The sequence below is a fragment of the Hyperolius riggenbachi genome, chromosome 5, assembly GCF_040937935.1.
Source record: "Hyperolius riggenbachi isolate aHypRig1 chromosome 5, aHypRig1.pri, whole genome shotgun sequence".
Taxonomy (NCBI): domain Eukaryota; kingdom Metazoa; phylum Chordata; class Amphibia; order Anura; family Hyperoliidae; genus Hyperolius; species Hyperolius riggenbachi.
Window position 1 is genome coordinate 186,284,292 of NC_090650.1, and position 27,030 is coordinate 186,311,321.

General features: G+C 45.1%; 2 protein-coding genes across 3 annotated transcripts in view; one reads left to right on the plus strand and one right to left on the minus strand.

The window, feature by feature from the left end:
• Window positions 1-292: 292 nt before the first annotated feature.
• On the minus strand, window positions 293-25,776 carry ALG2 (ALG2 alpha-1,3/1,6-mannosyltransferase). Of its 2 annotated transcripts, none has more exons than XM_068236488.1 (3): window positions 25,578-25,776; window positions 21,207-21,538; window positions 293-1,347 (listed from the first exon to the last, which is right to left on the minus strand). In XM_068236488.1, exons 2-3 carry the CDS (start codon window positions 21,516-21,518, stop codon window positions 439-441), a joined length of 1,221 nt encoding a protein of 406 aa, XP_068092589.1. In that variant the 5' UTR covers window positions 21,519-21,538; window positions 25,578-25,776; the 3' UTR covers window positions 293-438. The 2 variants fall into 2 exon arrangements, with proteins under 2 accessions (XP_068092589.1, XP_068092588.1); XM_068236487.1 differs by lacking the exon at window positions 25,578-25,776 and adding an exon at window positions 25,398-25,512.
• SEC61B (SEC61 translocon subunit beta) overlaps window positions 25,755-27,030 on the plus strand; it is a 34,040-nt gene continuing 32,764 nt past the window's right edge. The window contains exon 1 of the mRNA XM_068236489.1: window positions 25,755-25,867. Coding sequence (XP_068092590.1) covers window positions 25,865-25,867 — 3 coding nt within the window. The 5' untranslated portion in view covers window positions 25,755-25,864. The remainder of the gene's footprint in view (window positions 25,868-27,030) is intronic.

Consider the following 27,030-nt stretch of genomic DNA (forward strand, 5'->3'; position numbering starts at 1 on the left):
ATAAATAAATCATCTATGATAAGTTTTGTGAATAGAGCCCAATGGCAGAAAAAGGATTTGCTGAACTCAGTGAACTGCCCTGAAGTCAAGCATTATGGGTGTTTAATTACTGACAACTGCTACTTTTTGTTTTTAGAAGGCAATACTAAAATGCAATACGAACTAAACAACTTAAGCAAATTAGAAACATATTTATTCTGAACCTTGCTGGTGGTTCAGGATAAATAGCAAGAGTCAGTAAACAAATAATCATTCCGGTTTACACAATGAATAACCTAAACAACTCAGGGCATACAACTTGAGAAAAAGTGTATTAGGTACCATAGCATAATTTAATAATACCTACCTACTCTCACATAAAGTATAGCAAATCTGTATTCCTACATTTTGTACAAGATTTCAAGTTTAACATTCCACTGATTTCAAACAAAACATTAATCATTGATAACCAGTTAACATACATATATAATGATAGATCTGGTCAGAAAATGCTTCGAAAGAAAATTTTTCTTTAACTCTGGCATGTCCAGACATCCCCATTGTAGTTTTAAGAGTATGGTCTTTGACAAACTTTTCCATGGCTTCAGAAAAGGCCTCAGCTATAGGAGGACATAAAAAACCAGTCACATTGTCCACAATTGATTCCAAAGGGCCACCTGAATTCACAGCTATTACTGGACATTTCATGTACATAGCCTCAACAGGCACAATTCCAAAATGTTCATTACTCGGGGTGTAAAGTATGCAGGTACAGTTATGAAGGAGATCAAGTTTTTCCTTATCAGAAAATGATCTTAGGAAAGTAATATGGCTACCAATTTTATAATTTGCGGCAAGGTTTTTCAACTCTTCATAATGTTCAACATTTTCCTTAACTCTTTCATCATAACCCCCAGCTAAGATTAGGTGAATATTTTCCCAGTCCACAGTACTCAGCTTGTCACGTAGAACACATAAAGATTCAAGAGCAAGATTAAGATTTTTCTTCCTCTCATATCTATTGATGGAGAGAAATATAATCTCTCTCCCTTTAGGAACAAGTTCACCAAGATCATCAAGAACATTACACTCAAAGTTTCTAACATTAAGTGATGGATACAAGACATTTGGTTTTAAATGTGATAATGACGAAAATGTTTCTTGGAATATCTTAGCAGTAAACTGACTGTTGACAACAATGCAATCAGCCATGCCTGTTGTCGTCTCTTCCAGCCAGTCAATGGGAGCTCTGTAGATCTTCTTAATTAGCGAAATCCTCTGAGTAAGGAGTTGGTCAGGAAAATGGCAATAAAATAAAACAGGCTTTTTATTCCTAGCCAGTTTGAAGACAGGAATACAAGCAGACACCTTAAAAAAAAAAAAAAAAGTGAAGCAAAACAGAAATTGTAAAAATTAGAACAATACAAAAAAATGTAATATAGTTCTGACAAAATGTAGAAATGTGTAGCAATTTCTAGTTGCTTAATCCAAAGTGCTCTTTAGCCCCCTTTTACATATAAATGTGTCGCTTTGCAAAAGTGGCTGTGTGTGTTGGAATTCCACGTGAAAGACCAATACGAAAATCATACACGATTCCAAACATTTTTTACAAATCAATAACTGCAAAGTGGGGTGTACGTAATTATTCAGCCCCCTTTGGTTTGAGTGCAGTCAGTTGCCCATAGACATTGCCTGATGAGTGCTAGTTGCTAAATAGAGTGCACCTGTGTGTAATCTAATGTCAGTACAAATACAGCTGCTTTGTGATGACCTCAGAGGTTGTCTAAGATAATATTGGGAGCAACAACACCATGAAGTCCAAAGAACACACCAGACAGGTCAGGGATATAGTTATTGAGAAATTTAAAGCAGGCTTAGGCTACAAAAAGATTTTTAAAGCCTTGAACATCCCACGGAGCACTGTTCAAACGATCATTCAGAAATGGAAGGAGTATGGCACAACTGTAAACCTACCAAGACAAGGCCGTCCACCTAAACTTACAGGCCGAACAAGGAGAGCGCTGATCAGAAATGCAGTCAAGAGGCTCATGGTGACTCTGGACGAACTGCAGAGATCTACAGCTCAGGTGGGGGAATCTGTCCTTAGGACAACTATTAGTCATGCACTGCACAAAATTGGCCTTTATGGAAGAGTGGCAATAAGAAAGCAATTGTTAACAGAAAAGCATAAGAAGTCCCATTTGCAGTTTGCCCCAAGCCATGTGGGGGACACAGCAAACATGTGGAAGAAGGTGCTCTGGTCAGATGAGACCAAAACTGAACTTTTTGGCCAAAATGCAAAACGCTATGTGTGGCGGAAAACTAACACTGCACATCACTCTGAACACACCATCCCCACTGTCAAATATGGTGGTGGCAGTATCATGCTCTGGGGGTGCTTCTCTTCAGCAGGGACAGGGAAGCTGGTCAGAGTTGATGGGAAGATGGATGGAGCCAAATACAGGGCAATCTTGGAAGAAAACCTCTTGGAGTCTGCAAAAGACTTGAGACTGGGGCGGAGGTTCACCTTCCAGCAGGACAACGACCCTAAACATAAAGCCAGGGCAACAATGGAATGGTTTAAAACAAAACATATCCATGTGTTAGAATGGCCCAGTCAAAGTCCAGATCTAAATCCAATCAAAAATCTGTGGCAAGATCTGAAAACTGCTGTTCACAAACACTGTCCATCTAATCTGACTGAACTGGAGCTGTTTTGCAAAGAAGAAGGGCAAGGATTTAAGTCTCTAGATGTGCAAAGCTGGTAGAGACATACCCTAAAATACTGGCAGCTGTAATTGCAGCAAAAGGTGGTTCTACAAAGTATTGACTCAGGGGGGCTGAATAATTACGCACACCCCACTTTGCAGTTATTGATTTGTAAAAAATGTTTGGAATCATGTATGATTTTCATTCCACTTCTGACGTGTACACCACTTAGTATTAGTCTTTCACGTGGAATTCCAATAAAATTGATTCATGTTTGTGGCAGTAATGTGAGAAAATGTGGAAAGCTTCAAGGGGGCTGAATACTTTTGCAAGCCACTGTATCTATCTATCCATCTTTCCTGGACCAAACATGGCGGCATACCTATGGGTATTAGCTCCACCCCCGAATCCTGATAGGACAGATCACCTATAAGTTTTCCAGAACCACCCCCCTCCAGCCATTCTTTTTTTCTGTCCTCGAATGGACAGTTTCACCTGTATTTGTTTTCTAAAGTTTTGGGTTTTTTTTCTATTCGTTTATTTTCCTTTAAGGTTGCTTGAGCTTACCTGTGCAGCGGGTTCAGCCAGGGTTTAATGGCGTCCTCTGTGTGTACCAGCATGTCGGCTGGAGGTGCGGCTTGCCCTGTTCGGTGATGGCGCCGCCTGACCCCTCTGTGTGCGCATAGTGACGTAGAGTCTCGTGAGAGGCGAGATTTGGTGTCACTGAGCTCTGATTGGCCGAGCTTCCGCATATGGACATTCAGGAAGCGCAAGCCGATGGTTCCTGGCGTCTCTGCGCGGAGGAGCTGCGGTGAACGTTCCTGGAGCCTTGGCTACAGATTCTTGTGTGGGAGATACTTCTGGCACCCGGCCTGTAAATCGGTCACCGGTCTTCTGGACAAAGGTAAAGAGCGAGTGACATTGCCTGATGGATTTTATTTGCCTGGTTTGTGTCAGCCTGGTTGTAATATGCCTGATCCTTTCTCTTAAACAGAGAGATGGATGCTGTTGGGCATGCAGAGGAGGTGGTCGTTGAGAGGTATAGACTGCTAAATGCAGTCTTTCTATTTTACACACAAGGGTGTTAAGTTTTAATATCCTGGCACAGGGTTCCTCTGGGAAAGTGTTTTAAAAGAGTGCAGTTCCCCTTGATTATTGATTTATGGGGAGGAAATTGGAACATACACATATATATGTTTTGTTCATGTTTACACAGTCCGGGGGAAGGAGGAAGTCATCAAGCGGTGCCCAAGAACCGTTCCCCATCTAAGACCCGACGGTCGCGATCTTGATCAAGGGATAGACGCAGGAGCCATCGTTCCCGCAACAGATCAGCTAAAAGAAAGAAGTCTTCTAGAGATCGAAGGAGCAGGTCTCGGAGCAGGAGTCGGAGAAGCAGAAGGCAGTACAGAGATTCCTCAAGGAGAAGGGATTACCGCTCCAGATCAAGATCTAGGCAAAGACATTCCAGGGACTCTAGAAGAAGGCGGACTCCTGAATGGAGCCGTTATTCTCCATACAGAGAGAGGGGACGTTATGACTACAGATCCCCGAAAAGGGCTCGTAAAGACTGGAATATTTCTCCAGAATCAGATGCCCTTGAGCCATTTCAGAGGCCAACTCAGAACCAGTGCTGGTCATGTACACAGCCGGCTATGCCTGATAAGAGGGCCTGTGAGTCTTGTTTTACAGAATTAGGGAGAGATAGAGACACTGATAATCAGCAGGTCCTAGACTTTATTCAACAGGCAGTCCAGGAGACCTTTCAAGGAATGTTGCCTCCACAGCCGGCGGCAGCTGCAGTACCTCAGGCTGTAGTAGAGGACCCCCTCTCTCAGGAGGAAGGGTCACAGGGAGGTTTTAACTTCACCCTAGTTCCAGCCTTCCTGTCCGCTATAAAATCAGCCATTGACTGGCAGGAAGAGGAAAGTTCGGCTCAGGAACCGGATAGATATTATCCACACCTGGAGCAGCAGCCAAAAGCTTTCCCTTTTATGAAGATCATTAAGGAGGTGATCATGAAAGAATGGAGCAAGGTGGAGCAGAAGGCATCACTTAAAGGGGAACTTCAGCCTAAACAAACATACTGTCATTAAGTTACATTAGTTATGTTAATTAGAATAGATAGGTAATATAATTTTTACCCACCCTGTTTTAAAAGAACAGGCAAATGTTTGTGATTCATGGGGGCTGCCATCTTTGTCATGGGGGCAGCCATCTTTTTGGTTGAAAGGAGGTGACAGGGAGCATGAGACACAGTTCCAACTGTCCTGTGTCCTGATTACCCCTCCCAGCTGCACACTCTAGGCTTCAAATGTCAAATTCAAAATGTAAAAAAAAAAAAAATTGCACCAAAACAGCAGAACAAGAGCAACAATATCAGAAATCCCATCATGCTTTGCACAGCATCAGGGGAAAAAAGCCCGGGCAGTTTTCTTCTATGCAGCTAAAAATGAGGCTTGGATAAGAGAAACAAAGTTCTGATGCTTGGAAATTGTTAAAGAAACACCAGGCCTTTTCAGTTCTGCTGAGTCGATTTTTAGTCCGGAGGTTCACTTTAATAACAGATTCTAGAAACTGTACCCATTAAGACAAGAGGATACAAAGATTCTGGATTCTGCGCCAGTGGTAGACGCCTCAATCATCAGATTGGCTAAGCATGTTATGCTGCCTATGGAAGATGCTATAGCCTTCAAAGAACCATCAGATAGGAAGATTGACACAGATGTCAAGAAACCTTTCTTAGCGGCAGGAGCCGCGTGCAAACCAGCTGTCGCTTTAACCTCTGTAGCAAAGGCTACCCGTGTTTAGGTGGACAACATTGAATCGGCCTTGGATTCAGGTGCAGACAAGCAGGAAATAATTAAAGCACTAGAGGAACTGAAGTTGAATGGAGACTTTATGGGTGAGGCAGCAATCGATGTCATCAGGTCTGCGGCAAGGTCGATGTTATATAGTGTGACGGCCAAAAGGGCTCTCTGGCTAAAACCATGGTCAGCGGATTCAGCTTCCAAAGCAAACTGGTGCAAGCTTTCTTTCGATGGAGCATACCTGTTTGGCCCTCAGATGGATAATGCAATCTCGAAGGTGACGGGCCGGACGTCAGGTTTGATTCCACAGGACCGGAAACAGAGACCATTTAGGCAACAGGCGCCTAAAAGGAATCCTGGTAACAGATTTCAACAATCAAGATCTTACAGGCCAAATAGGCAGTTTAACAGAAACTGGAAGGGCACCCAGGCCACCTTTGCGAGGAATTTGAAGAACAAGGCCTCGTCCGATGCCCATCAAGGTCAAAAGCGTTTTTGATGGGACGTCCACTCAAGATTCCCAGGTGGGAGCCAGGCTGCACCTTTACTGGAAGTCTTGGGTGGGAATAATCGAAGACCCTTGGGTAGTGAACACCCTAAAAGAAGGACACGCCTGGAAGTTCAGCAGAAGGCCTCCTCACTTCAGGTTCACATCCACAAGGATTCCTCAGGACAAACAGCGATATCTTGTCCTGATGGATTTCGTACAGACATTATTAAGGGAGGAAGCTATTGTTCCCATTTCATCCAAGGAAAGTCAGGAGGGAATCTTTTCTCCACTATTCTTGGTAAAAAAAAGTCTTCAGGAGGCTGGAGGCCAGTTCTCGATCTAAAGTTCCTGAACAAGCATATAAGAGTGAAACACTTCAAAATGGAGTCCTTACAGTCAATAACTTCTATGATAACGGTGGGAGACTGGATGTCAACTGTGGATTTATCGGATGCCTATCTGCACATCCCCATAAGGAAAGAGTTCCAGAGGTTCCTCAGATTTTCAGTGGAAGGAAGATGCTACCAGTTCCGGTGCCTACCCTTCGGCCTGTCCACAGCGCCGAGAACCTTCACCAAGATACTGCTTCCAGTGATTGCGTATCTGAGGGTCCAGGGATTGAGAATTTATCACTACCTGGACGATATCCTTTTGCTCCACCAAGACTACCAGAGCTTGTTACAACATCAAGAGATCTTACTCAATTTACTCCGGCATGTGGGTTGGCTGGTCAACACCAAGAAGAGCCAACTTTTGCCTTCCCAGGACCTAGTATTTTTAGGAGCAAGGTTCCGGACAGTTCAGAACCAAATTTGCTTACCAGACCAGAAGGTATGGGCGATCCAGAACAAAGTTCGGAAGATTCTACAGGTCTCAAGTGTATCAGCAAAGTACTGTCTAAGTCTGATGGGGACTATGTCATCGGTAATACCAATGGTGAAGTGGGCCCACTGGTTTCTCAGGAGGTTCCAGAGCTTCTTCCTAGCTCACTGGAACAGGAAGAACCTGTGTCAGAGGTTTTTCCTGCCTCTAGAGGTAAAGAAGTCCCTCCTCTGGTGGACCAAGGAGCAGAAGTTGAGAAATTATCGTCAAATTCAGATGGATCCTCCAGTAGTGATTACAACGGATGCCAGTATCAGGGGCTGGGGAGCCCATTGCAACGGTATCCATGTACAGGACAGATGGAGGTCTGTACAGGAGGGGGTACCTTCCAAACTCCTGGAATTAAGAGCGGCATTCATGGCGTTGAAGGCCTTTCAGCACCTGGTCTATGGGAAATCAGTAATGCTGAAGATAGACAATGTAACAACAGTGGCCTATATCAGACGGCATGGGGGGACAAGGAGTCGGTCCCTCCTCCAGGAGACTACCCATCTCATGACCTGGGCGATAAAAAACTTGTCAGACCTGTCAGCAACCTATTTACCGGGGGAGCAGAATACTTTGGCGGATCATCTGAGCAGGGAATTTGCGGATCCCCACGAGTGGTCCTTGGACAAGAAGATCTTTGTCAAGATAACCAAGAGGTGGGGTCAGCCACAAATAGATTTATGGGCTTCACCGCAGGACAAGAAGGTCCAGAAGTTCTTCTCCCGTTTTCATCATCCCTCTGCAGCGGGAGTGGACTGTCTGGTTCAGTCATGGGACTTCACACTAGGATACGCCTTCCCTCCGTTTCCTCTCATTCCGAGATTCCTTCAGAGGCTGTGCAGAGAGTCATGCACGATCATCGCTATCCTTCCCTTCTGGCCCTGGAGACCGTGGTTTGCCCTGGCAACCTTTCTCAGCATGGAAGATCCAATCAGGTTACCAACGAATCAAAACCTTCTGTCTCAGGGGAATCTCCTGCATCCGAGAATCAAAGAGCTGAGTTTAGCAGCCTGGAGGTTGAGAGGAAGAGGTATGCAGACATCGGGTGTTCCAGCCAAGTAATTGAAACCCTGCTGAAGGCAAGATAACCTTCCACAAACTCCACCTTCTACCGTATTTGGGAAAAGTTTGTGGGTTACGCACTAGGAGTAGGATTTGATAGCATGAATCCGGAAGTCCAGCACATCCTTGATTTCCTTCAAACAGGAGTGGAAAAAGGGCCTTAGTGTGGCGGCAATAAAAGTTCAAGTCTCTGCCCTGTCAACATTAACAGGTCATCGATGGGCTACTCACCCTTTGGTGATGCAGTTTATCCAGGCAATTCTGAAAATCCGTCCTCCCAGGAAGCCTTTCTTTCCAAAGTGGGTTCTTTCTTTGGTGTTGGAGGTCATGTCTTCACCGCCTTTCTTCCCTCTGCAAGCCTTATCCTTGGAAGAGTTAACGCTGAGAACAGTCTTCTTAACCGCTATGGCATCTGGAAAGAGAGTATCAGATCTCCAAGCTCTCGGTTGCTCCAGCAACTTATTGGAATTTTTCCAGGACAGGGTTATCATTAGGCCAGTTTTTCATTATATACCAAAGGTGGCCTCAATGTTCCACATAAACCAGGAACTTTCCCTACCTACTTTTTTGTCTGATGGGGTCTGTCATCCCTTAGATGTAGGCCAATCTATTAGGGTGTATTTGGAGGCTACAGCTCCGTTCAGAGATTCAGAGCACCTGTTCATTAACTTTAGGGGCCCTAGGAAGGGAAGATCGGTGACTTCCAGGACTATTGCCTCTTGGCTGGTTAAGGCTATTCAGAAAGCTTATCTTCTGAAGAAACTACCTGTTCCAAATGAAGTTCGTGCCCATTCCACCAGGGGCATGTCTGCTTCCTGGGCCTGTTTTTCAAAGGTGTCTGTAGAATTTATTTGTAAAGCGGCAGGATGGTCCTCTGTAAATACGTTTCTAAAACATTATCATGTTGATCCTGCTTCCTTGTCATCTGTTGACTTTGGGAGAGCTGTTTTGTCAGTATGAATAAAGTGTTAATTTGTTGCAGAATTCCCTCCCTCAAGTGTGATTTGTTATATCCCATAGCTATGCCGCCATGTTTGGTCCAGGAAATCGGAAAATTGATACTTACCTTCCGTAATTTTCCTTTCCTGGATCAAACGATGGCGGCATACGAATCCCTCCCTCTTGTCCATTCGAGGACTGATATTCACCAGAATGGCTGGAGGGGGGTGGTTCTGGAAAACTTATAGGTGATCTGTCCTATCAGGATTCGGGGGGGAGCCAATACCCATTTGATCCAGGAAAGGAAAATTACGGAAGGTAAGTATCAATTTTCCGATATCTATCTATGAGACTGCCCACACTATCCACGGTGCAACATGATGCAGCGAAAGTGGAAGCGACAGACTTTGCAAGACCAAGCAATACCTCGCAGCAGGCATTTGCACTGGAGTCAATGGCACCACAAAATTCTATTTAGATGGTTGCTGTGGCAGGGCAGCTTGCATGTGCCGATTGGCCGAAAAAAGTGAGGTACTTCCTGTCCAGCAGGAAACACGTCACTGTTTGGGGGGAAGAGCTATGCGTATTACCCTGAAGGCACACTCTGCTACAGGGTGCTGTGCAAGAGGAAATGGTGATGTGCAATAGTCCTGCCTCCCAGGCGCAGGACACTATTGCGGATGAAAATGCATGCAAGGATACGCTTGGCCAGGGCTGCGCAGGTGCAGTGGCCCTTCGAGTTGGCGAAAACAAAACATACCCGCTGGGGGGGGGGGGGGGCGGACCAGAGCATAGGTGAGTGGCTGCGCAGGCACAGGATAGCTGCAGGGGGATGGTAGAAGCACCATCTAAGTAAAACCCTTTTTTTCCCCAAGTCACTTAAAGTGGGATTGTCAACATAAAAATCAAATTTCAACAGCAACTGGTCTGAGTGTATTACGTGATAAAGATGCTAATCCTGCATTCAAAACTTTTTCTGCTGTTATGGTTTGGAGTTATCACAAACCTTAGGAGCACTGGACCTTTAAGTGCCATTACCAAACAGTTGCATGCTGGGGGTCTTTTTTATCTATAATATATTCCGCCTCTTCCCTTTAGTTCCACCTCATTCTAATGACATAAGACAGTGCACTTCCTAGTATAGACCTCAGTGGGGTGTCTGAAGACTCTGGGAGGAGGGTGGATATCAAATACACAATTAGCAAGAGGAGAAAAAAGTGAGGGAGGAAATTATTTCAGGAGGTCAAAGGTAACAAAGATGGAAACTGCCTTGATTAGGATTCTCTGCTTTTCCTTTATACAATTCACAGGAATCATAATGTGGACAGTGTAATAATACATCTGTTATTTAAGTAGAACTAGTATCAATCTACTTATACCGTATTTTTCGGACTATAAGACGCACTTTTTCTCCCCCCAAATCGGGGGGAGAAAGTGAGTGCATCTTCTAGTCCAAATGCTACAAATTTAGGCTGGTCCACTGTCTCCGCGGCAACTTCACGGAGCATATTGGAGACGGAGTGTCTGTGAGGTCCGCCTGCAGGGAGAAGATGGTAATTATGTGTTAATTGTCTGCCCGCTGCCTACTCTGGCATGTCGGGTGAAGGGAGAGATCGCTGAGCCGCTAATATAGCAGTGTGAGTTGCGGTGAGGCTGTGAGCTTTGTCGGGGGAAAGGATCCAGCTGATTTTATTTGTCAGGACGCTGCTACCATAAATCTGACATGCCGGTGAAAGGTCAGAGGGAAATGAGCTACGAGTAAAGAAACATGCATAGCAGAGAGGCTGTGATCTTTATACACGAGAAGAACCATCAGCTTTCTATTGTCTGCACGCAGCCTATCTATAGCTGACATGCCGGGGTGAAGGGACACAGAGAGCTGAGCAGTGAGTGTAGCAACTTGCAAGAAGCCGAGTGATACACACGCTGCTACACTCACCGCTCAGCTCTCTGTGTCCCTTCACCTCGGCATGTCAGCTATAGATAGGCTGCGTGCAGACAATGGAAAGCTGCTAGTTCTTCTCGTGTATAAAGATCACAGCCTCTCTGCTATGCACGTTTCTTTACTCGTAGCTCATTTCCCTCTGACCTTTCACTGGCATGTCAGATTTATGGTAGCAGCGTCCTGACAAATAAAATCAGCTGGATCCTCTCCCCCGACAAAGCTCACAGCCTCACCGCAACTCACACTGCTATATTAGCGGCTCAGCGATCTCTCCCTTCACCCGACATGTAAGATTTTTATAGTGGGCAGCGGGCAGACACATTAACACATTGCTAATTCTTCTCCCTGAATATGGTGCTCACAGCTTCTCTGCTATGTTCACATCACAGCTTCTCTGCTATGTTCACATAGCTTCTCACTTGCTGTTCATCTCTCTCTATCGCTTTACCAGACAAGTCAGCTTTAGATATGCAGGGTGCAGACAATTAAATGCTGCTAGTTCTTCTCCCTGAATATGGTGCTCACAGCTTCTCTGCTATGCTCACATGCTTGCCACTCACTGCTGATCTCCCTCTATGCCTTCATGTCAGCTTTACACAGGCAAATAAAACATGCTAAAAATAAAATAGGAAGCTCCACAAGATTCCCCTGCACCATGGATGCACCAGGGTTAGTATATTTTTTTTCCCCTGATTTTTGCCCTCTAAATCTAGGTGCATCTTATGGTCCGAAGCGTCTTATAGTTCGAAAAATACGGTAAATGTGTTTTTTTTTTTCTAGGTTAGCATAAGTGTCACTTGCTGTTTAAGTATCCCTTTAAAGAGAACCAGAGGTGGGATTTAATTATGTTAGTGGGGCACATAGGCTGGTTGTGCACACTAACACCAGCCTCTGTTGTCCCATGGTGTGCCTCCAGGACCCCCCTGCGCGCCGCTATACCCCCCGCAGTGCTAGCGACACACAGCGTGTCGCCAGCACAATGTTTACCTATGCCTTAGCGCCGCTCCCCCACCTCCTCCGTATCGGCGCTTCCCGCCCGCGTCACTTCCCTCCAATCAGCGGGAGGGAAGGGATGCGGGCGGGTAGCGCTGATACGGAGGAGCGGCGCTAACAGACAGGCATAGGTAAACGTGCTGGCGACACGCTGTGTGTCGCTAGCACTGCGGGGGGTATAGCGGCGCGCAGGGGGGTCCTGGAGGCACACCATGGGGCAACAGAGGCTGGTCTTAGTGTGCACAACCAGCCTCTGTGCCCCACTAACATAATTAAATCCCACCTCGGGTTCTCTTTAAAGTTAACCTGCAACAAAGCTAGCACAAGGATTTATACTCACCTGAGGCTTCCGTCAGCCCCATCACCCAGTCTGTGTCACTCATATCCAGATACAATTGAAAGCACGTGACTGACATGTTTTGGGAAACATGACATGTTTTACCGAAACATGTCAGTCACATGCTTTCAATTGTATCTGGATATATCCTGAATAAACCTTTGACTGTGGAGACATTGGTGCGGACCTTCCTTCTCTACTCTTAAAGTGAAGCTGTCAGCCATGCTATAATCAGAAAAATTTTAGTGATTTTCCTATAGCAAAAAAAGAGAAAATTCTTCTTAGGGATTTTCCATTTTGTCTGTGTCTATATTGAAGCCAATCTTGACATCATTTCCTCCCTTACTCTGTCTGTGTATCATTGCTCACCCCCCTCCCAGTTTTCAGACACTCCCACTCAGCTCTGCAGTAGAAAGTGCATTGAGAAATATTAGCCAATCAGAGGGAAACAGGTGTGGGAGGGGAAACCGGGAGGGAAAGAGGTTTCAGCTAATCAGGCTGCATTAGTTAAAGGGATTCCGAGCTCAACTTAAAAATGCAAATTGTACTCACCCGGGGCTTTCTCCAGCCCAGTGCTGGTCGGGAGGTCCCACGACGGCGTCCTGGCTCCTCTACTAGTCCCCACTCCGGAATGGCTGCCCGGCGGTAGCCTGGCGACACTCGGGCGAGTGTCGGGCTCCTTCTTCCGCATATGACGCGCCTGACGTCACCACGCCGGCCGCCTCGCACCATCACGGTGGCCGGCGTGAAAGTACGGCGCATGCGCGCTTTAATCGTCGGCCGCTGTGATGACGCGAGGCGGCCGGCGTGGTGTTGTCAGCCGCGTTATACGCGGAAGATGGAGCCCGACACTCTGCCGAGTGTCGCCGGGCTACCGCTGGGCAGCCATTCCGGAGTGGGGACTAGGAGAGGAGCCAGGACGCCGTCGTGGGACCTCCCGACCAGCACTGGGCTGGAGAAAGCCCCGGATGAGTACTATTTTCATTTTTAAGTTGAGCTCAGTGTCCCTTTAAGTCTGAGGGCAAAGTAAAGAAGAAAAAAAAGAAAACCCAGCAAGTCCTGCAACTTCCTTTGTGCGGCAGATGTACCAAATAAGAGCCAGGGAAACTGGAGAATGATGATGTTTTATGCAGAATAAAAATAAAAATGACTTTTTGACTTTTGGATTGCCTAGTTAGCATCCTTATTATTCATTTACCAGATAAAAATAAAGATTTGACTTTTGATGTTATGCCCGACAGTTACTCTTTAAACAATACCAGTTGCCTGGCAGCCCTGCTGATCTATTTGGCTGCAGCAGTGTCTGAATCACACAAGAAAAAAGCAAGCAGCCAATATTGTCAGATCTGACAGAAACACCTGATCTGCTAAATGCTTGTTCAGGGTCTATGGCTAAAAGTATAAGGGGTTCAGCAGGACAGCCAGTCAACTGGTTTTGCTTAACCACTTCAGCCTTCAGTCGTTTTCACTTTATGCATCCGAGCAATGTTCACCTCCCATTAATTAGCCTATAACTTTATCACTACTTATCACAATGAACTGATCTATATCTTGTTTTTTCCGCCGCCAATTAGGCTTTCTTTGGGGGGTACATTTTGCTAAGAGCCACTTTACTGTAAATGCATTTTAACAGGAAGAATAAGAAAAAAAACGGAAAAAATGCATTATTTCTCAGTTTTCAGTCATTATAGTTTTAAAATAATACATGCCTCCATAATTAAAACTCACGTATTGTATTTGCCCATATGTCCCGTTTATTACACCGTTAAAATTATGTCCCTATAACGATGTTTGGCGACAATATTTTAATTGGAAATAAAGGTGCATTTTTTCCGTTTTGCATCTATCACTATTTACAAGTTTAGAATAAAAAAAATATAGAAATATTTCATCTTTACATTGATATTTAAAAAGTTTAGACCCTTAGGTAAATATTTACATGTTTTTTTTTTTTATTGTAATGGTTTTTTTTTTTTTTATATTAAACATTTTATTTGGGTAGTTTTGGGAGGGTGGGAGGTAAACAATGTGTTTATAATGTAAATGTGTGTTAATTTTTATTTTTTTTAAATTTCAGATGTAGTATTACTTTTTGGCCACAAGATGAGTTTGTTTACATGACGTCACTCTAAGCGTAGCATACGCTTAGAGGGACGCACGGGAGACGCAACAGCCAGAAAAAGCGGAGCTTCTGAAAGAAGCTGTCGCTTTTTCTGCGGGGGAGAGGAATCAGTGATCGGGCAAAACAGCTCGATACACTGATTCGTGGGCTAACGATCCGCGGCCGGGAGCACGCGTGCGATCGGCCGCGGGAGCGCGCGGACGCGCACATGGCCTCCTGGGCGTAGCTAGTACGTCCAGGAGACCAAAGTAGTTAAAAGGAGATAAAAAATGTCAGCCCTTTCACTTCAGTTGTCCTTTAGGGCCCATTCCCACTAGAGGCTCTTTTCATTCACTTTCATTAAAACTGCGGTAAAAATCGTGGAAATTTTGCAATCGCGTATGCAAAATTCGGAGCGATTTTTCTGCGATTTTAATGAACGTGAATGATTTTAAAAACCACTAATCAATCGCAAAATGCTTAGAAAAGCGCTTCTAATGTAAATGGGCCCTTAGGGTGTCCATGCATCTAGCTATGTATGGGCAGATCGACCAAGAGACAGATCTCTCTCTGATTGAATTTTGATCAGTGAGAGATTTGTTGGCTGCCCATGCACCTCAGATTGATTCACAATCAATTTCAGCATGAAATCTTTTGGGATTCGGCCTCATGACACCGCCTTGCTGCAACTGGCAGCTGCCCGCCCAAATTTTATATTTGCCCCCCCAGTGCCCATGCATTAAGATACTTTACCTGTCAGATGCCAAAGAGTGTCCGATGTACTTCTGAATTGGCACCCCATGTGGCTGCCATCATTATAGCACGTGGGGCGTGTGTGTAAAGTCACACATGCTCCTCACGTGCTATATGCTGACAGTCACGTGCATTACAAATGCGGAAGTGTGGCGGACTCTCGGCAACAGCGGACAGGAAAAGTATTTGAATGCGGGCATTGACCAGAGAGCACAGCAGCCAAGGGTTCCATCACTATATCGCACACCGTTAGCAACATGCACCCAATTGGCCTCAACAGCATGAGATTTTGCCGGCATGTCCGATAGGCCTGCACGATTTTAGGAAAAAATGGAATACGTCCGCATTTCGCAACATGTGCAGGCGGCAGACACGCACGACATCAGATGTGCATAGACTGCACTGTCTGATGTTCACACTACATGCATTGTGGACCAGTGCGGTCCACAAACGCATGCTGCTCGCACTTTTTGCCCAAACGCATGGCTGTCCCATACACTACAGTGATAATGTGCACAAGGCCTTATGGTTATTAGTCAAGAAAGACTACAAGGTGGGTGGGCAGTTCGAGTTAGCCCCCAGGAAAAGTAGTTGGGGTTAGTCTTAAGGAAGGACTTGGGGGAAGAGGGTTAGGCAACAAGGAAATAAGGGGGTTACCTTTTGAGCAAGGTTTCAGTCAGGCATTAGGAAGGAGCTGATAGATATAGGAAATGTTCGGAAGTGAAAGTGATCCATAACTGCACTTTACTGACCTAGGTTCAGAGACCTTCAGATGTAGTCAAGAAGCCATCATCTTGCTGAAATACCCATAAAACCTGGGACCCACTAGAAGTTTTGCACTACACAAGTGGACCCCTACTAGTTCCATAGCAATCTCATCCAGGGCTGTTGAGTCGGGGAAAAAAACAAAACAAAACAAAAAACCCAAAAAAAACCATCCAACTCCTCAGTTTATGAAACCATCAACTTCAGGTACCCAACATTGCTCCTACTCCTCAACTCCAACTCCTTAGTTTAACCACTTAAGGACTGCAGTCATAAAACCCCTTAAGGACCAGACACCTTTTTTACATTCAGACCACTGCAGCTTTAACGGTTTATTGCTCGTCATACAACCTACCATCTAAATGAATTTTACCTCCTTTTCTTGTCCCTAATACAGCTTTCTTTTGGTGCTATTTGATTGCTGCTGTGATTTTTAGTTTTTATTATAATCAAAAAAAGACATGAATTTTGTAAAAAAAAAATAAAAAATGATTTTTTTTAACTTTCTGAGCTGACATTTTTCAAATAAAGTAAAATTTCTATATACATTTTTGGCCAAATGTATTGTGCTACAGGTCTTTGATAAAAAAAAATCCAATAAGTGTATATTTATTGGTTTGGGTAAAAGTTATAGCGTTTACAAACTATGGTGCAAAAAGTGAATTTTCCCATTTTGAAGCATCTCTGACTTTTCTGAGCACCTGTCAGGTTTCATGAGGTGCTAGAATTCCAGGATAGTATAAATACCCCCCAAATGACCCTATTTTGGAAAGAAGACACCCCAAAGTATTCACTAAGAGGCATGGTGAGTTCATAGAAGATTTTATTTTTTGTCACAAATTAGCGAAAAATGACACTTTGTGACAAAAAAAAAATAAATAAAAAAAAGTTTCCATTTCTGCTAACTTGTGACAAAAAAAAATGAAATCTTCCACGGACTCACCATGCCCCTCTCTGAATACTTTGGGATGTCTACTTTCCAAAATGGGGTCATTTGTGGGGTGTGTTTACCGTCCTGGCATTTTGGGGGGTGCTAAATTGTAAGCACCCCTGTAAAGCCTAAAGGTGCTCATAGGACTTTGGGCCCCTTAGCGCACCTAGGCTGCAAAAAAGTGTCACACATGTGGTATAGCTAGGAGAAATAGTATAATGTGTTTTGGGGTGTATTTTTACACATACCCATGCTGGGTGGGAGAAATATCTCTGTAAATAGACAATTTTGTGTAAAAAAAAAAAAAAAAAAAAAAAAAAAAAAAATGTCATTTACAGAGATATTTCTCCCACCAAACATGGGTATGTGTAAAAAATACACCCCCAAACACATTATACTACTTCTCCTGAGTACGGCAATACCACATGTGACACTATTTTTGCAGCCTAGGTGCGCTGAGGGGCCCAACGTCCTATTCACAGGTCATTTTCAGGCATTTGGTTTTTAGACTACTCCTCACGGTTTAGGGCCCCTAAAATGCTAGGGCAGTATAGGAACCCCACAAGTGACCCCATTTTAGAAAGAAGACACCCCAAGGTATTCCGTTAGGTGTATGGTGAGTTCATAAAAGATTTTTTTTTTTTCACAAGTTAGTGGAAAATGACACTTTGTGAAAAAAAAAAAACAATAAAAAATCAATTTCTGCTAACTTTTGACAAAAAATAAAATCTTCTATGAACTCATCATACACCTAACGGAATACCTTGCGGAGTCTTCTTTCTAAAATGAGGTCACTTGTGGGGTTCCTATACGGCCCTGGCATTTTAGGGGCCCAAAACCGTGAGGAGTAGTCTAGAAACCAAATGCCTCAAAAATGACTGTTCAGGGGTATAAGCATCTGCAAATTTTTATGACAGGTGGTCTATGAGGGGCCGAATTTTGTGGAACCAGTGATAAGCAGGGTTGCCTCTTAGATGACAGGTTGTATTGGCACTGAAGTGCAGGAAGCGCAGGATGTTCTCAAATCGTGACCTGGACATGGCAGCAGAGAACATGGGCATGTGATGTATTGGGTGCGTAGACCAATAAGACCGCAATACATTCTTTTTGACTAGACCTATGTTAAGGAGAAGGCCCCAAAAAATGTTTCATTCGGAATCTTGGAGTGGCTTCCACTGAAAAGGCTGGGCATAATAGCTTCTTGGATTGGCGGTTGCGTATTGTGTGGCATAACGGTTGGTCTCGCCACAATTAAGTCATACCAGCAGTGATCAGAAAAAAAGAATTCTGTCACTGCGGTGGGGCGGGTGAGGGTTTGGCCAGGTGATCAGAAGCCCGCAGAGGGGCAGATTAGGGCCTGATCTGATGGATAGGAGTGCTAGGGGGTGACAGGAGGTGATTGATGGGTGTCTCAGAGGGTGATTAGTGGGGAGAATAGATGCAATCAATGCACTGGGGAGGTGATCGGAAGGGGGATCTATGGGTTTGGCTGAGTGATCAGGAGCCCACACAGGGCAAATTAGGGCCTGATTTGATGGGTAGGTGTGCTAACGGGTGACAGGAGGTGATTGATGGGTGTCTCAGGGTGTGAATAGAGGGGGGAATAGATGCAAGCAATGCACTGGGGAGGTGATCGGGGGTATCTGAGGGCGATCTGAGGGTGTGGGCCGGTCATTGGGTGCCCGCAAGGGACAGATGAGGGTCTGATCTGATGGGTATGATGGGTAGCAGTGACAGGTGGTGACAGGGGGTGATTGATGGGTGATTAGAGGGGAGAGTAGATGTAAATAATGCACTGGGGAGGTGATCAGAGGGATCTGGGGGGCTATCTCAGGATGTGGGTGGGTGATTGGGTGCCCGCAAGGGGCAGATTAGGGTCTGATCTGATGGGTAGCAGTGACAGGTAGTGACGGGGTGATTGATAGGTGATCAGTAGGTGATTAAAGAGGAGAATATATGCAAGCAATGCACTGGCGAGTTGATCAGAGCGAATCTGGGGGGCTATCTGAGGGTGTGGGCGGGTGATTGGGTGCCCGCAAGGGGCAGATTAGGGTCTAATCTGCTGGGTAGCAGTGACAGGGGGTGACTGGGTGATTGATAGGTGATCAGTTGGTGATTACAAGGGAGAATATATGCAAGCAATGCACTGGTGAGTTGATCAGAGCGGGTCTGGGTAGCAGTGACAGGTGGTGATTGATGGGTGATTGGCAGGTGATTATAGGGGAGCATAGATGTATACAGTACACAGGGGGTGGGGCCTAGGGAAGATCTGAGGGTGTGGGGGGGTGATAAGGAGCCCCCTGGGGGCAGTTAAGGGACTAATCTAACAAATAGCATTGACAGATAGTGACAGGAAGTGATTGATGGATGATTAGGGGGGTGATTGGGTGCAAACAGGGGTCTTAGGGGGTGGGCAGGGAGGGGGGGGGTCTGAGGGGTGCTGTGGGCGATCAGAGGGCAGGGGGGGGGCAGATCAGTGTGTTTGGGTGCAGACTAGGGTGGCTGCAGCCTGCCCTGGTGGTCCCTCGATCACTGGGACCACCAGGGCAGGAGGCAGCCTGTATAATACACTTTGTATACATTACAAAGCGTATTATACGCTTTAGATGTGGCGATCCAGGGGTTAACAACCCACCGGCGCTTCCGATCTGCCGGCGGGTTGACGTCGCGTGTGGGCGGAGCCTATTGCCGGCGGATGCGCGCGCATCACTGCAAGCGATCCCGGGCCCGGAAGAGTCCCAGGACCTGACACCAATTGGCGTTACGTGGTCCTGGGGTTGCCACTTTGCCGCCACCAATCTACAGTGGGCGGTCGGCAAGTGGTTAATACTTACCAGGGCTATGGAGTTGGTACAAAAATCATCTGATTTTGACTCCTCAGTTTTATGAAACCACCGACTCCAGGTACCCAAAATTGCACCAACTCCACAGCCCTGATCACATCAGTGGCTACAGTACACAAATCACAATCGCTCCAGGAATCTCAGTGAAATCATGGCACTGGCGCAAACGTTGCGATTGCCGCAAAACGGGCGTAGAGGGTCCCAGGCCTCAATAGAACTTTTGCTCATTCTGGTTAACAGCAAAAGTGAAGTATGGAAAGCAAAAGTTTACTGGCTCCTGATGCCTACAGCTGTAGGTCTCTAGATTAAGAGCATAAATTTAATTCATTGCCATCTAACAGTTGACCCTGGAGTTCTAAGCAGGACTCCAAATATTACAACAAAACATAAAAGATCAGAAAATAAGGAATTCAGTAACATATACCGTATTTTTCAGAATATAAGACGCTCTGGAATATAAGACGCACCTAGGTTTAGAGGGCAAAAATCATGGGGGAAAAATGTATACAGTATATACTAAACCTGGTGCATCCATGTTCCAGGAGCGTCTTGTACATGTTCTCCCCTATTGTCATCCTGTGTCCACTATATGTCCCTTCCTCCCACCCTGTGTGTGTCATCCCTTCCTGCCACCCTGTGTGGTCCTCCTGCCCCATGTGTCTCCTCCTGTCCTGTGTGTGTGTCCTCCAGCCCCCCTGTGTGGTCCTCCAATCCCCTTGTGTCCACTCCTGTCCCCCTGTGTGTGTGTGTGTGTCTCTGTGTCCCCTCCTGCCCCCCTTGTGTGTGTTTAAGTGTCCCATTCAACCCTCCTGTGTGGTCCTCATGTAACCCCCGCCCCCCCCCATGTCTCCACTCAGCCTTAGTAACAATTTCAGCTTTACAGCAGAGCAATGGATTCCAGCACTGTGTGGTCCGCTGTGTGATCCTCCTGCTCCAGCATGTCAGTGCTACACATGTTAAAGAAAAGTTAGCGGCAGAGCGGCTCACCTATTCAGCGGCGGCGATCAGCTGACTTCTAGCGTACCGCGCGGCTTCCCCTAGTGACTGCTCCTGTTAATGACTCATTGAGTCATGGGGAATGACTCACTGAATCATTAACAGGCTCCTGTTAATGATTCAATGAGTCATTTCCCATGACTCAATGAGTCATTAACAGGAGCCGTCACTAGGGGAAGCCGCGCAGCTCCCCTAGTGACGGCTCCTGTTAATAAATCAATGAGTGATTCCCCATTACTCAATGAGTCATTAACAGGAGCTGTCACTAGGGGAAGCCGCGTGGTACGCGAGATGTCTGCAGATCGCAGCATCTGGGTAGGTGAGCCGCTCTGCCGCTAACTTTTTTTTTTACAGGTGTAGCGCTGACATCCTGGAGGAGGAGGGCCACACAGCACTGGAATCCATAGGAAGGTCATTGTTGCCAAGGGGGAGCAGAGACATGCGGGGGGCAAGCGGACCACACAGGGGGACACGGCAGGGAGTCCCAGACAATGCGGCGGATCGGCGGTTCCTATCAGCGGGCGGTTCCGAAGTCGGGGATTCCCTGCCTTTGGAATATAAGACGCAGGACCTTTTTCTCCCCATTTTTGGGGGAGAAAAAGTGTGTGTTACATTCCGAAAAATACAGTAAACAAAAGTAAAAAAAAACAGAAAAATAAAATTTCAAGAAAACTGTAACATACCTGATCGCAAAACACTACATCAAACTGCTCACCACTGAGAAATACTATATAAAAGGCCAGGAATATCATGCGAATATATGCACATAGAGCTAAACACTTTCCAAAAATACTTCGAGGAAGCCAATCTCCACAGCACTGAATTGGTATCCCAGAGTCCAGGGTTTCTGAGAAACAGTGATTGACGTCATAATGGGCTGTCCACACCTGTACTTTACAGCCACAAGATTTCAAGGCAAGAGCAGCATCTACAACCAGTCTCTCAGCCCCTCCAATCCCTAGGTCTGGATGAATGAAGAGCACAGTTGGTCCCATAACTACTGATAACACATAAGCTGGAAGAAACACACAGTAAAAAAAACATTTGTTTAAATCAATGAATTTTAAAACAATTCTAACATGAGCATGACAATATTTTTCAAAACAAATGATACAAAGACAAAAGAAGTGCTTGAAATGAGCTATAACCAGAAGTAAAGGATTGTGGAACAGTGTGGTGTTACACTTTATTACTGTATCTGTACCAAAAAGTAAATGAAAGAGTACTATCAAAATTAATGAGTATTTTTTTTTGCTTGATGATGGTTTAAAGGGCCCTCGATTGACAAGTTTGAAACTACCACCTTGGAAAAAAGTCAGGAGAAAAATGTAATTACATATGGGCCAGATTCTCAGTAGAGGTGGTCGTCATCAGCCTTCTCGGCTAAGTTTAATCTAGTGTAGCTAGTTTAAATCTACTGGCTAAGGTTTACGATTGTATTGATGGTTTTTTTATTCAGTAGCAAAATGGCAGCGAGTTAATGACTGAAGTAACTGCTCAAATTCACAATGTTTCCTGCAGAGTAACCAAGCAGCTCAGCATGACTCAAACCACTAGGAATGTATAGGGGGATAAAAGTGACCGAAAAGCACTCCTACTAATAAGCAATGCTTGGTGAAATCTGCCTTCTTAAAACAGAAAGAAACTTGCAGTAATTCAGCTTTAAAGAGAACCTGTAACAAAAAAAAAAAGTTCCCCTGGGGGGTACTCACCTCGGGAGGGGGAAGCCTCAGGGTCCCAATGAGGCTTCCCAATCCCCTATAGCTGCAGGCAATCCAGCACTGGCTCCCCCGAAGTGCCCGGCAATCCTCCCTCGACAAGCGCTGATTTATTTACCTTTCCTGGCTCCAGCAGGGGCGCTGTTGCGGCTCTACGCACAGATATAGGCGAAAATAGCCGATCTCTGTCAGGTCCGCTCTACTGCGCAGGCACAGGAGACTTGCGCCTTTGCAGTAGAGCGGCCTGACAGCGATCGGCTATTTCCGTCTATCACCGAGCGGAGAGCCGATACTGTGCCTGCGCTGGAGCCGGGAAGGTAAATATTTACACCCCCCTGTTCGGGGAACTTTATCCCTGCCGCCGTGGGACCGAGGAGGACAGGGGAAGCCTCAATAGGATCCGGAGGCTTCCCCCACCCCAGGTGAGTACTCCCCAGGAGATGTTTTTCTCATTACAGGTTGTCTTTAAGTGAACAGTGAACATTTGTGGTTACCCACAATGCACCACTACTGAATATGCAAATTATCTTTTCACCCCCGTAAGCCTGGCAAGCATCCAGAACCGCGGGTGTATAGCAAGCCTATAGCTTTTAATATTACACAGCCACATCAACTCCACATGTAGACAGCCCGTTTCTGGCTTTTGGTCCTCATTAGTACATGACAGGGATTGATATGGCTGTATGGGATAGGGCTTGGACCAGTACAACAGAGTAACGAAGCAGCTCAGCATGACCCAAACCACTAGGAATGTATAGGGGGACAAAAGAGACCGAAAAGCCCTCCTAATAATAAGCAATGCTTGGTGAAATTTGCCTTCTTAAAACAGAAAGAAACTTGCAATATTTTCTGCCTGTAATAAAAGTACAGTAACAAGGCGGTTAAAAAAAAAAACATTATTTTAGACTTAAATTTTGCAAATTCAAAATGAAAAGAGAGAACGTTGATTTATCGTTAAATGATTGCATTGATGTATCGTTTATTACGTTTTTTTTTATTATTATTACCTATAAGTACCTGGTGCTATTTTTCACTTCACATCCAATTACATGTAGTCTAGAGCCTTTTGAACTCTGTTTGCTGGACTTTGGAACTTTTCTACAGAACCCAATATATGGTAATTTACTGTGTAAAACCTCAAATCATTGTGCATTGTGGGTAGGATTGGGATGGTTTATAGTCACCTGATACATTTTTAATACTACAGAAAAAGTTATTGAGTAGGTAGCCTGGGAGATCCCAACTACCGGTATTTCCCCACAGACCTGCTGGTAAGAACTATTAAGACCCATACCCACTCAGTGATTTTCCTGCCAATTTTTTGATTGATGATCGTTTCCACAATCTTGAAAAATGGGTACAGGCGCGCAATCACACTAAGGCCTCTTGCACACTGCATGCATTTCCGATTCCGCTTTTTATCTCTCTTTTTACCTCCGACTCAGATTTTTACTCTTTACCGCATGCTGCGTTTTTTAATCCGTTTTTCGGTTGAATGTATTCAGGGAAAAATCGGAATTGAAAATCGGTATCGGAAACAGAAAACGGATTTGCAGTGTGCAGGGAGCCTAAGGCTACCTGCACACAGCATGCGTTTCCAATGCTGATTTTTAATCTTTTTTTACATGCGATTTATATTCCAATTTTTAATCGTTGCTGCATGCTTTGTTTTTTATGTTTATAACATTCAGGGAAAAATCAGAATTGCAAATCGGAATCGCAAATCAATTGCGGTGTGCAGGGAGCCTAATGACTTTTAGCGACGCGCACAGATAACGATTGTCACAGCGGATTTGATCTTTAAGATCCCTGACAACTCCGCCCAAAGTACCGTGATTGCTTGAAGTCTCGTTTGCACCTATTGTGTGATGTGGCACATAACTGCCGGCAGGCAGAGCCGGAACAAGGTCCTTCAGCCAGAGCAGTGCTTTTCAGCGCAGGAAGATTTGGGCGCAGCCGGCGCCACCATAGACTGTAATATGAATTACAGCTATAGCAGCGCTCAGTGAGTAACGTCGGCGCCATCAGAAGACGGAGCTGAAGTTGCTTTTAAAACACAATAATTCGGCCTCCAGCAATAGCTGGAAGCCGAATTATATCATTCCCCACTATTCATGGCGGCCTGGAGGGGGAATAGTAATTAACATGCCCAGGACTTGTGCAGCAGCAGGCTAAGCCATATACTTGCTGTATCCTGTGCCCTGCGCCGATTTCAAATGTATGCCTCCAGCACCCAAAGCTGAGACACCAAAGTGTGCCCCTCCATCCCCAGGGCCCCCAACACCTTAATCAATAGTTATCTGGCTTGCAGTCCCTGCCATGTATCCCCTTTTCTTATTTATCTCTGCTCCAAACACAATAGGGGAATGATAGCTGATTGAGTCGTGCGCCCCCTCCTACACTGCACCCTGATGCTGGAGCCTCTCTCGCCACTGCCTCGGCCCTGCTGGCAGGTAAATGGATCGGGGAGCGCTCGTTGTGGAGGGACATCGCTAGATCCATCTTCCTGCATCGCTGCGGTGAGTATATAGCTTTACCTAGAAAATGCAGGGCAATGCGCGTACATGTGAATTTGGCGCTGGTACACTTGGGCGCAGGATCCAGCTGTTATATGGCTGGTCCTGCTTCTGCACAAGTCCGGGGCGTTTTAAGTTACTATTCCCCCTCCAGGCCGCCATGGATAGTGGGGGAATGAAATAATTCGGCTTCCAGCGATTGCTGGAGGTCGAATTATTATGTTTTTTAAGCAACTTCGGCTCCGCTTTCTCACTGAGCGCCGCTATAGACTGATTCCCATTACAGTCTATGGCGGCGCTGGCTGCGCCCAAAGGTAGCAGCGCTGAAAAGCACTGCTCCGGGGCAATGCACGGAAACAAAAATGCAGTAGTGGAGAAGGGGCATTGCAATTTACATTTTGCAGTGTTCCTCCAATATGCCAAAATCATATGATCCAAAATGCGGCTCACAGTGCATTCAGTGAAATTAAGCCCTAAAGAACGGGGATTTCCTTGCTAAAAGGACTGTACCTCCAAAAAAAGGACAGTTGGGAGCTATGCCAAAAGGCAAACTTTTTGCCAGACACATACATCAATTTGGAACACAATTTGATAAGTTACCAATCTCACTCCTCACGATTTGTATAATTAGCCAGCCTACCACGTTTTTGTGTTGCTTCAGTTGATTAGTAATCTATCATGCAGACGGCTCTCATTTCATCGTCTCATTTTGTGCAGTGCACTCATCCACACCGCTGACGTGTCCCTTACTCCAGTCTGACACATCCCTATGCTATTGCTGCTGTCTGAATATAAGAGCCATCTTAGTGGAGTAACTTACCATTAACAATGTGAACTTTTGTGCTTTAGAAAATGGCTGCCGTCATTCACATTGAAAGAATTAGAAGGAGACGAGCTGAGCGTTATTTCAGGTTCCCTCTATCATATAGGTTCACTGAACGGAAGCACGACAGCGCTCTTGGAACTGGTAATAGAAGCAAGTGATTGGTTGCCGACATAGGTTTCCGGAGACGTAGCCTCTTTTCTGTAGTGAGGTGACGCGGCTGTGATACATTTCTTCTATCCTCAGGCTGATCTGGTGGCTAGTCCTTTGGAAACGTTAGCAAAATGGTAAAGTTTTCGATTTTTTTTTCTTGCAACAGCAGTTTTCTCTTCATTGTTCTGTCCGTGTTGGCGTTAAAATAGGAGGTTTATTCATTTTGGTGGGCGAATAACGATATATTAAAGGAAGGGGGGCTGTCGTGCTAATACATAATAAAGTTGAGACAATTCGATCAAGCTTTGTTGAGTTTGATTAGTACTAGCCATGCTTGATTAGTGTGAGTTTGCCATTTTCTATGGTGAAATAAAGAGAGAATACACTGGAAACCACCTAAGACAGGGATGAATGATTATTATCTAATGACAAAATAGATTATTGAGGCTGGTTACTGATGTCCTAAACAGTATAGCTGGTGTGTGTGTGTGTGTGTGTGTGTGTGTGTGTGTGTGTGTGTGTGTGTGTGTGTGTGTGTGTGTGTGTGTGTGTGTGTGTGTGTGTGTGTGTGTGTGTGTGTGTGTGTGTGTGTGTGTGTGTGCGCGCGCCCATGTTGTACTCTGTATGTGGTGTGGGAACCGGTGGACGGAACTGATGATAAATTAAGATTTGCTTTTCGGTGTCCTTTTCAGATGTAAAAAAAAAAAAAAAATCTTTGCTTATATGCTATAGTTCTTCCTATATTTGACTCCAATCTGCAAGTTATGCAAACAAATGCACTGTCTGTAGGTTGTTACAGATGCATTGTGATGCAGTAGTACATAACAAAGTTTGTAGTGTTGACCAGAAATTGTGTCAGTGACCTGTGTTTTTGCTACATTTGTGGCTTTGGTTTTCGTGGTGTCCATTTACATAGTATTTCGGTAATTGTGCAGAATGATCAGATGAATATTAGTTTTTTTTTTTAAAAGCCACTTTATCACAAAGACAGTATATCAGAAATGGTCATACTCAAGTGCATAGAGAATACCATAGTACTGTAATAATTTGGAGTCATTTTTCTTTTCAATGATTCAGTAAGCAGACACATACAGTGTCTAAGCTAGATCAAAATGAACAATGCTCATAAAATAATCCTGCAAGAGCTTGCGCAAGAAGCGTAGTTATCACAAGTTAATGCAGGTACAGTACTGATGGTGTGCTCCTCATTTTCACATTTCTGTGCAGCGGTATGATTCTGTAATGTTGCAGCTATGCAGAAGCAAGTCACAGGTGATAGGCCATTCCCTCAGTTAAT